Genomic DNA, 11331 nt, shown 5'->3' with positions numbered 1-11331 from the left:
TCATTCACACAAAAATGGAAAGGTTGCCACAGCTTTCCTGAGCGAGCCATTGCAATCAAACCATAGAAGCATACGCTGTGTACTAGCTTTACCTTAGCAGAGTACAAATGTTTTCTGTGCTGATAATTGTGAAACCAATTGATCAAATACCTTCTTTCTCTTCAAGCATATTATTCAAAGATAGAGGAAAATAAATTGACTGCTAAAGTGTGACAAGAGCTGGCAAAATATTTCAATAACTTCTTGAATCGCTTTGCTTTTTTTATTCAATATAAAGTGAGCAATATCAGTGACTTTATTTCAACATAAATTCGAAACATCAAACTGACAAAACCATGAAGCTTTTCCGTTGCACCCCATCAAACTGAATCAATCTGGGAGTGATTCATTACATGACCCTCTTGCGTCTGAACGGAATCAAGATAAACACTTGCAGTAAAACAAATACTGAGAGTAGATCAAACAGGGCACACAAAGATAAAACTCACACTAAAACCACCTGGCCTGTTACACTACAACAGAACAAAATCAAACAAGAGACTTGAGTACTTATCGGACTACATTAGGTAAGTGTCATTAGATAACGATCCTGATTAGAACAATGCTGAACACCTGCTAAAACAGTGTTTTTTATCTTATTTTTTTCAGAACTGAAAGATCGTAAGTCACGATTAAGACTGTAATAAATATACCCAGTTAAAGTAGTGGCTAAATTCCCCAGTAACAATAATAAAACTAATCTTATAAGTTAATATACAGACACAGATTCTATAGCAAAATATAAAAGAGAAGTTTTCTTCACCAAGAAGTTCTTTAAAATAACTTTTCCCGCCCTTCTGGGTTACTATGTGTTACAACTTTGAATTTCACACAGCTTTCAATCCCCTGTACTCTAAAATGTGCATACTTACAGTTTGTGACTCAAACATTATAATATTTCGTAATAGTTTTTCTTAACAAAGCAATTCTGTAAAAATCTTTGGCAGAAGCATTAAGAAAAAACAATTTGATCTGAAAAATTATTACAGACCTTAAAGGCACTTTAAGACAACAAACGCCCACTAACCAAGAGTCCTTTCCCTGTATTCTTTCTGGAATATGCACATGTACATATACATTTTTTCCTTCCATTATTTTTAGATTTAAAAAAAAAACATTAAACTTCAGACAGTGTTGTAACCTAAGCTGTAAACCACAATAAGCGCAGTGCTAACAGCAGTGGAAGAATAGTGGTATTCGATTTCACAGAGACATGTGTGGGAATCAATTGATACGTCTGACGAGAAGAGAGAGGGAAAACGTTATGGATTTTTTTTCGCATGTTTGCGTGAGTAAGAAGCAGGAAGTGCGATGCGTAGAGCCGGTTTTATGCGATTACTGAGAGGGGCGGTCGACCGCGGCTCACGACAGGCACCAGACGACGGTGAGAGCCGCCACGACGCCGTTCAGGATCGCCATGCTGTAGCCGATGTGGAAGGAGCGGCCCGTCATCTTTCTGGAAAAACAAAAAAAAACAGAAACACGCACGCCTTAGTACTCCATTGCTTATAAAGATTAGAAAGAGAGTGCGGGGGAACATTCCGGAGTCAATAGCTATTAGACAAGTAGAAAAACGACGAGCCTCGGCTTGTTGTGAAAGTCTTCAGCGTATAGATCACATCTATGATCTACGCGCTAAAGAATTCTCAAACGCTACAAAAACGTGCTAACGTGCTAAAACGGCGTAGAGCGGTCTGCTTGGCTTTAACTCCTAACAGTGTGCTGATGTTTGACGTGGGGCGTAGGGGTGGGGGCCCTGAGCCTGACGCGATGAGAGCGCGGTGTCGGGGGAGCAGACGGGAGACGGCGTTCATTATTAAACTGTCAGCCGCGGCGCCCTGACCGGGGGGACGTGCTCCGCCTCGCTCTCCGTCGCCTCGTCCCTCTTCTGCTCCGCTTCTCCTCTGAGCCCCTCTCGACGTGACAGGCGCTCGCTCCGCGCGACCCCCGAGGCCTGCCCCTGCCGCCGCCCCGCCCTCTGCCCCGCCCCCTGCGTTCCCAACACCCCCCCCCCCCCCCCCCCCCGCCATCCAGCCCAGGTGTGTTCATCGTAGCGAGAGAGGCACGTACGCACCGTGGACTGCAGAGCGCTGCATCATCTGAATCCTACCCGATTAGTTTCAGCAAAACAACATCGCAGCTTGACATGATAGAAAAGGACTGAAAATGTACAGCGGAATGTACATGAATAACAGTAGCAGTAAGCACTGTAGTCTCTGCTCAGCTGTAGTTACAACTGATGACTAAAAATACATTAATTAAAGCATTAATTAAAGCATTTGGTACAATGACCTTTTTTTTTTTTAACGTAATTGAAGCCTAACCCTTACAGTTTTCTCTGGATATTCCAAAGACTTGTGGCCTGTAATAACTGTGGAAGTGTTCAAGTCCGAGAAGAAAAACGGGAATATGATTGCTATTCATGAAATCAGGCATACTTTCATATCTCAGAGCAGGCATGGAGAGAGGCTTGGTTCCTAGCAGCAATCACGGTCTTTGTGCTTCTTCTGAAATAGCTCAAATGAAAAGCAAAAAAGATGCTGAGGAAATCTTCCACGAGGCAAAAATAAAAATGCCTTCATTAATTTCAGAACGTTCCTAGTAGCTGATACATGAATCTTGTGCCATCACTCAAGCTTTAGACACAACAGGCCTCCACGCCATCAGAATATGGCAATTTAAACTGTTTCAGTTTACAAACAACATCAATTAAATGGACCATACAGAATTGATTATCATGAGAAAAACAAGTAATGTCTTAATGATAGCCAAACTAATTTTAAAAAAATGTTTTAATTCAAATGACGTATGCGGACCGCACAAATATTTGTATCACTAAATGTGCTACAGTGTAAAATGTCTGATCAACAACAAACAGCAATTTTCTCACACAAAGACAGGAAAAGCAGAGGAGTTTTGAAGCTCATTTGTTTTTCCTGTAACGAGCGTCGTAGTCAGCAATTATAACCGACAGATGACCGAGGGACCCGTTTCTTTTCAAACCTGGCTGCGCTGGCATTTGAACTGATGCGTCTTGACAACTGGTTTCTATGGAAACATGGTCGTGCAGCAGGTGCCGCCGCCCTCAGCTGAAAATGCCGACCCAACTACGGACAAAAGCAGAAATCATGCAAATGACCCGCGGAGGGAGAAAGGCACAAAGTGAGGGTCTTTAACTCGTTTGTGAGCTCCGTCAGCTAGCTCCCTTTATCACCAAACCCCACAGTGCCCAGTGCCCGCACAAGCAAGGGCCAGGGTTATTTTTAAAGAAAAATATGTATAATAAACTTTTTTTTTTTTTAAATCACAAGTGCCTTTTCATTTACTTTCTAACAACTCCTGTTCTGATTTCAAAACCGATTTTGAAATGATTTAATTGCATTATTTTCTTTGAGTTTGCCATACGTTTTTAATTAACAGGTTAAAGATGGCGGCTTCTCAACCTGCCTTAAAGACTGTACTCGGAAAAAACCACACCCTCAAAAACTGTAGACTTCAGGAAGCTTTCGATATGGATATTTATGGCGATTTTTCTCAGTAAATCATTTAAGCACGAGTTCCTTTTTTTCCTCCTGGATACAGACAAATGATCACAACAAAAAATATGCGAGTGCACATTCAGAGCGAATGGGGCCCTTGCTTTAGACATGCCCCTCAGTGGGGAGAAGCACCACTGCTTTCGGATTAAATTGATTAAATTCTGCCACGAAGCTTCAAACTTCTGCAGGATAACGAGATGTGCACTCTCAGAAGAAACAAAGAAAGGAACTTGTTTCAACGGGCCTCCACAATGTCGGCAAGCTAACAAAAATTGCTAATGTACAAATTTTATAAATCTCTCGGAGGAAGTGGGAACCGCTCAGCGTGCGCGGACGCCAGGCAGAGTAACAGCGCACCCGGCCCCCGCTACAGCAGGATCAATACGGCCCTATCTGCCACAGGTCGATACTCGCCCACAGGACAAATATGCTTTTAGCTGCACCAGCCTTTACCAGACCATCAGCGATGAGGGCAGGGCCCCCATTCGATACCTCAAACTGTGGGGTGAAACAGCACTTTGTCACCCCCGCAGACCAAATCGATTGGTTCCTTTTCAATCGTCCACGGGCCGGCGGTTTGTAGAGCGAAGTTTCGCCGTGGACGCTTCGCCACTCCCGTCCCGGCGGTTGTCACCGAGGAGCCTTACCGTAGGGGGGTTACTCGAAAGGGAACTCGCCCGCCGCACTTCGCCAAAGCGCGAGGGCCCCGGAGTCGGGCCTCTGAGCGGGCGGCGAGACGGCGGTGTGACGAAAAGCCCGGCGTGTCCCCGGAACGCGCCGAGGGCAGCCAATGACTGCCGCGGTCCGCTGCCGATCAATCTGGCGGCGCCGCTGCGCCGGCAGGGCCACATGCTAGCGCGCTCTAATTGGATTGAGACGCATGCTGTCCGGCCATAAACTCGGCTTGGAGGTAAGATACCGCGAACCCCGGCGGCGAGCGACCGGATTCCGGACCTATTATCCTCGGTCTAATGCCGCTACGTCAGACGCGCGTCCCATGGCAGTCTGCGGTTAACCAGCGAGAAACCAAAAACATTTATAAGGGCAAACCGTAGAATATGAGGCTAAAAGTTGAAAACTACATGTAAAATTCCTTGGAGATCCGTACCTTCTATAAATCTCTGTGAAAGAGTTTGAAACAAATGCTCAGATCGAGAGTAGGCTTCGATAGTGTATGCATCTAAACTCACCGTGGAAACAGCTCGGAAAGTAGAAGGCACACTCAAACACAAAGAAGATTAATATTGATTAATAACTGAATTAACTGATTAATACCACCGTAAGTATCCAGAAATACAGGCTATATAGTTTGATAAAGCAGTAGCAAAAGAAGTCGAAAAATAACATTTTATCCTTGCACAAACGAACCCCGCTGTGTGACTGTAACACAGGCGAGTCTGTGAAGGCCAGTCGGATGTGAAATGTCAGAAGGTCTGTGGCAGGACTGACTGCAGTCCAGAAAATGACAGGAACTGTGTACCACTGTACTTTTCACTCAAAGCATGTTTCAGTTGCCCTAAGATGAGGAAAATGCCAGATTCTCTGTTGAATCCATTCTCTCATTCAGTCCTTTATTCTATGTGTAGTTTGCCAGACCTGCTCTGTTCCTTTGTCTTGTGCACTCCAGTAATGAGAGGGGACTCAGCCATTGTATATCTCAGTAGAAACGCGTGGAATTTTTATTCAATTCAAGAACTCAAACAAGAGAATAAAGTGACTACAAAAAACACATTTTTTAAGTGATTTAGCTCAACTGCCATAGCACTGCTCGCCCTACTGAAATGTACCATGACGACCCCGTACACTTCATTTAAACAACCCATTAATTAGTACATTTTAGGGAAATTGAAACCATCGGCAAAAGATATAATGAAGAAAAAAAAACACCAAATGGGAAAAGTAATCTTTCCATCTCGACGTTGCATTTAACAGGTCATTTAACGCGCGGTGGGGTCTGAGTTTTGACCGAATTGTTTAACGGGAGCACGGCCCGACCCGGTTGTGCCCGGCCAGCTGCGGGTAATATGCTCCAATTACAGCCAGAATTATGAGCGATGAGGGGGCGGCTCAGGAGCTGCGACCGAAGACAACCCGGCGCGGTTTGACGAATGAGGCGGCCCGTCGGAGCGGAGGCGCGGCAGCTTGCTCCGAAATTGTTCAGTGCCGCGGTCGCCGGCGGAGAGGGGTACGCGGCTGACAACGGGCGCTTTCGTCCCCGTCCGTTACAGAACCTCTCTTCAGAAAAATGAGCCTCTTTCTGAAGCTCTCTCTCTCTCTCCCGGCCTGTCACTCAATGCTGTGAAAGAATGGTGCTCGGCCCGCTCTCTGGCTCCACCCCCCTCCCCGCGTTTAATGTCAAGGGCAATCGGCACGAAACAAGGAAACACAACGTCCCCCCTAATGGCTACACTAAGAACTACCCTAATGACTACCATTCTCCCCATTTACACCAAAAGGTCTTCCTAAAGGATAACAAGATATAACATACATTTTAGGTGCCCACTTCTACACAGACATACATGTATATACAACATGTGACACTAAAAAAAGACTACAAACATTTAAAGGGAGTATTTTTCAGGATTTAAACTGTTTCAGATATATATGTTTAATTAGCATAATTGATAAATTCAACTGATCTGGTGTTTGTGAAGTGAGGTACACAACGTGACGGGTAGTCCTGTTTCTCAGACAAGTTTTTTTAGCACACGTTATACATAAAAAATTATGCAGTACAAAATAAATTCAACAATGACATCAGGGTTTCCTGCAGATGAATTTAGCTTCTGCGTGAATTCTCCTACCACTGAGACTAAATATCACAAATAACATGCATCTTATTATAATAAATGCTCAAGTATGATTTAATGCTCAAAAGAAAATTCAACAGTGACATCTGGTGGTAAACAAACAATATCGTGACTAAGGTTACAGTGAACGAGAAGCATATCTAAGAACAGATTTGGAATCAGTAGCCTATATTCCATTTAATCAACATAGAAAGATCTGTGAAGGGGACAGCTGATCACAGGTCAGTTTGTGTGGGATGACTGGTCCAACAACTATGCAAGGAGGAACTTGCCTTACGAATGTTGGCACTGGCACAGTCAGGACTTCATACCAGAATTGTTGCTACCAACTGATGTAATCTATGCTGTTAATTGTACATAGGCTGCCTATCGTATATCACTCGATTAGTGCAAGGGCCAATCGGGTCCAGCGATATTTTGATATACTAACTTTTCAATACAAAAGCTCACATCGATACTGACGATATAACAATTTTACTAATACTGAAATATTGAATACAGAATAAATATTTTTTCTAAACTATCAATAATTTAACCACTAAGGTATCATTCCCAACCTAATACAATCCTGGTTTTGGTAGCACACGAGGAACATTTTTTGCACATAGAAGGCTAGCTAGCTAGATAACTAGCACTTCAACTGTCAGCCAACAACCAGATTTTTGATAGTTTTTTACTCTAATGCTACGCACGATACCACGCCCATATGCTCGCTGTCTTCTGGGAGTGGGCTATACAGGAATAAATTGATGAAGTATAATCCAAAGGCCATTGGCAATATAACAATAACAGTCCACCGTTACATTTTGTTCTTCCAATCATCTCCCAGCTAAGTTATGTGAATGCTTAAAACAGAATCCAAGCCAACTCATCCCAATAAAGATACCCTGTTTTTCTCTTGGCTATTTCATGACCTCAAAACCATAACCCTCCCACTTGTAACACTAGGACAATAGAAATATAAATATACTTTAAAAACACTCAAGCAATGTTCCCAAGAGATTTGGTTTTACTTTATCTAGATCAAAATTACTACAACGGTTCAGTTACAATAGCAGTCAACTCATCATTATTCTTCAGTATGGTCAGAATTAAATGCATGTACCATAATATATGGGAACTAAGTATACATATGATCGCATGCCATGGTTTGCCATAAAATACTGAATAGGCTATATTACATTATTTAGGTATTTTCCATCAATATACTGACATTGAAATAAATCATAATATTGCTGGACCCTAAGAGCCATTAAATTCCAATTCACACAGTACGTTCAGCGACTACATAGCCTATCTGAATGCAAAAGCAGCCAATCAGGGCTTTACTACACGTCTTCAGAAGAAGGACATCAAAGCAGCCAAAGTTGAGATGACATCACTGCACGCAGTCTACCGTCATGGAAAGATCCAGAAAGAACAGAAGAAAGGCCAGAATTATCAGTCACATACAGGCCTGAAAGCCTGCGCCCAAAACTGCAGGGGCAAATTTTAGCACCCTTTGAAGTGAATCCTTCGTTAGCACCGCTGTTGAATGATGAAAGCCAATTAGCAGAGAAATTGCCTTTATGTTCTTCTGAGTGGTCCCTCTGAGCCTGAGCCACTCTACTGTGACTGAAGATCAGATGAAATGGAATGCTGCACTTTTGCCGTGCGTGTTTCTAGAAATTATATCAGCGGCAAAATTTAAGGGAAAAAAAAAAAAACTTTCTGCACATTCACCAACTTCAGAAAAGTTGTTCTTCAATCAAGACATTAAAATGATGAACACTTCGAAGTAATGAATTGTCAGTTATTTCTTGATTTATAAAAAGCAGGGAATAATATGCAGAGAAGCATGCATGTATAGTACTCCAAATAATAACACTTATCAGTGAACCAGAGAAGAGGTAACATAGTCTAGCTATCGCTGACTGTTTAGGGGAACTGAGTACTCTTCTTGAAGCCAAAAAATGAAATAAACAGTAGCCTACTGTCAAAACCTCAGCTGTCGAAACATACAGTTTCCATACACTAGGCGTTCACAATAAATTCGCAATGGTATGTTTCCATAGTGCCCCCGGCCCCACCAATTTAATTTAGACACTTTTTAATCCACACAGCTAACAATGATAATTCCACAATGCTGACAACGGAGTCTGAGTTAGGGTAAAAACAAGGGAAACACACAAGACAATATACAATTTCCGTACAAATGTTATACCTACGTAATATTATACCAATTTCAAGACAGTATTTACTGAACATTCACATTGCAGTTCCTGCACCATTGTGTCAAAGAAAGTACTGAGTTATAACGAGTTTTGCATTGTTTTATAGACCTTTATACCATTTAAAAAGCTGTAATTACAATTAAAAGGGATGCACATGTAAATAAACAGAAAAAAAAACACAAGGTGTCATTCTGGGCAAAATGAAAGAGCTTAGTCTGACCTTTGTCTTGCAGGAGACAGCAGTGATGGGGGATACATGCCAGGTTCAAAAGAATCAAAGTAAGTCAAGGTCCAAGAGAAGCTGCAGCACGAGATTCCAGCTATTGTGGACAACACCAGCAAACTCCAAAAGCCTGAAAACACATTTTGATTGTGTAGTGAAATAATTACAACACGCATTAAGGACATAATAAAATAAAACAGGAAATGACACACAAATCCACCATGCGGTCATTTTTAATATAAATGGTCGTTTTAGAGTTGTTATCGGCACAATTTCATATATAATATATATTTTAAAATATATGTTAAATATTTATTAACTTGCCACTGTTTGGCGCTAACAGATGGAACTGATAATTCGATATATTATAAACATATAAATAAATTAGTTGACAGGTGACACGTGAATTCCATGTTGGCACGTTTGAGCAAATTGTATTTCATGTGCGCAACAAAACTCCAAAACACTTTCCTTAAAGATTTACCCAACGAATTATTGACGGTATATTTGGTTTGGATTTATATTTACCCAGAAGTTTTATTTCTGAACCATCTTCTGTGGTAAGTCTCTCACTGCGTAACTCTGAAACAGAAAATAAATATGACAATCGTCAGCCTATATAAACTGATATAATACATACTATGATTATTATGAAATATTGTGGTTATGTGACTGGTAGCCGGCAATTATGAAAAAAAGAGATTTTCTACAAACATAAGAAATGTCAATATTATAACAATGATGATGTTACAGGGTGCAAATATTTATTAGACAACAGCTGTATCCACCAAGAGGGTACTTTCGCTGATTTGAAATGAACGAAAAATATGAATCGGGTCAATTAATTAAACGCGTCACATCCACCGTTACAGTTAGCCAACAGCACAAGCGGTAATCTAAGCAAGCTAAGACCCTGTTGCTATCCTGCTCGTGGCTATTTATGCTACTCTAAGATGAATTTCACTAACGTTTAGCTACCTTTCAAAATAAGGTACATGAATGCCAAGAGAAACGCGACGACCGAAAGTATAACAATGCAGCAGAGCATTGAAAATATCCTCGCAGGCCAGTGCTTCCCATTGCTCCAGTATTTCTTGTGTTCCGCGTATTTGCTCAATTTGCCCGGATATTGAGATCCTGTCGACTTAAATGAGACTGCTTTCCGAGTTGCAGTTGGTTCTTCTTCATTCTTGTAACTTCGTGACTGATCGAAAATCTCATACTGTTCGTCTAGCCTTCGAATTACAGCTGAATCCAAATCGTTTTCAACAGCTGGGGCCACAAAATCATCCGCCTGTAATGCCTCTGTACCATCGCTGACACGCGGCATTTTTAACTTGTTGGTTAGTAAAATTGATGCAGATATTTTTCCAAGTTCGGTGTAGTTTCAGATACAGTTTAAGATAACACCAAAAGAAATAACACTGAACGCCGATGGAAACAGCCAACGTTAGCTAGCTAATCTAATGCTGGCAAACTAACAATTTCCTTATCGGGTGGTAACAGAGTCCGTGACGCAAATATTTTTGGCTCGCTCCAGTTAGGGGCACGGTTAATTTAGCCTGCTAATATGAAAGTTAAACAGCCCGTTTTGTATTATGCCAACGTGTTGACCACTAGTATGGTAAATAAAGTTCGATTAACTGAATTGCTTATCCATGTTAAGCTGAAGTGTTCTATATTGGTGCTAGTTTATCAGATTAGCCAGATAGTTAAAACTTCACTTTAGACGAGTCTAATATCAAAACTCTTGCTTACTACCGTGTTCAAAACATCGCGGCTCATACTTCCGCGTCAAAAGTTGTGACCCCGCCTAAATATCCCTTTCCCAATCCAAATGGTGAATTTCTATTCCTACGATGTGGTAAAATACTTATCCATTGGTCAATTTTAACGTCATTCAAAATTATTTTATAGTTTAGCTGCACAACACAGCAACAAAAGAATGTCAGTGCTGGTTTGTACTTTTGCCCTTTCAACCACGTTCATGAACCAATTGTATTACAGTTTAGTGAGAGGTGGAGACGGCGGGTCACACGGTAGTCTGTAAACATGGTGAGTAAAGTTTCCTGCTAATTTATAAGTGTTTTGCCGTAGTTCATTTATTTCATTTACGAATGAAATCAATCAATAGTAAGACCAGTTGTTTATGTAATAGTTTTCATGAACTGCACTCTTAGCCATATGATAGGAAGCTGATCTCATAGTTGGTTAAACGGCTAGCAACCGTTAGCTAGCTAGCTAAATTGCAATGTGGTAGCCATTTCATTCAAACGGTTTGGTTTAGCTACCGCGTGCTAGCTTATTGGTTTTTAATTCTGATTTTAATACCGTAATAAAAAAACAACACCAACTGCGTTGTTATGTAACTTTCACGTTAACTAAACCTCTAACTATCAAGTTCGCAACCTTGAGTTTCGTGGACGAGCTATTGCGGACTTGCGTGTTAGCTGGCTAACATTTTATTGTTACTTTAGTCTAGCTTGTTAGCTGTTAATGACAGACTA

General features: G+C 41.4%; 2 protein-coding genes across 4 annotated transcripts in view; one reads left to right on the top strand and one right to left on the bottom strand.

The window, feature by feature from the left end:
* Positions 1-248: 248 nt before the first annotated feature.
* On the bottom strand, positions 249-10813 carry arl6ip6 (ADP-ribosylation factor-like 6 interacting protein 6). The gene is made up of 5 exons (XM_035394267.1): positions 10790-10813; positions 10586-10637; positions 9353-9406; positions 8822-8954; positions 249-1495 (listed from the first exon to the last, which is right to left on the bottom strand). The coding sequence occupies exons 1-5, from the start codon at positions 10811-10813 to the stop codon at positions 1402-1404; spliced, it is 357 nt and encodes a 118-aa protein (XP_035250158.1). The 3' UTR covers positions 249-1401.
* Positions 10761-11331, top strand: part of prpf40a (PRP40 pre-mRNA processing factor 40 homolog A) — an 18714-nt gene continuing 18143 nt past the window's right edge. For 2 of the 3 annotated variants that reach the window (XM_035393207.1, XM_035393206.1), the window contains exon 1: positions 10761-10879. In XM_035393207.1, the coding sequence (XP_035249098.1) occupies positions 10877-10879 (3 nt within the window). In that variant the 5' untranslated portion in view covers positions 10761-10876. The remainder of the gene's footprint in view (positions 10880-11331) is intronic. The other variant, XM_035393208.1, reaches the window with a different exon arrangement.

This window comes from Anguilla anguilla, chromosome 15 (genome assembly GCF_013347855.1).
Source record: "Anguilla anguilla isolate fAngAng1 chromosome 15, fAngAng1.pri, whole genome shotgun sequence".
Taxonomy (NCBI): Eukaryota; Metazoa; Chordata; class Actinopteri; order Anguilliformes; family Anguillidae; genus Anguilla; species Anguilla anguilla.
The sequence above is the reverse complement of the archived record's forward strand: the minus strand, read 5'-3'. Positions and strand labels throughout refer to the sequence as shown.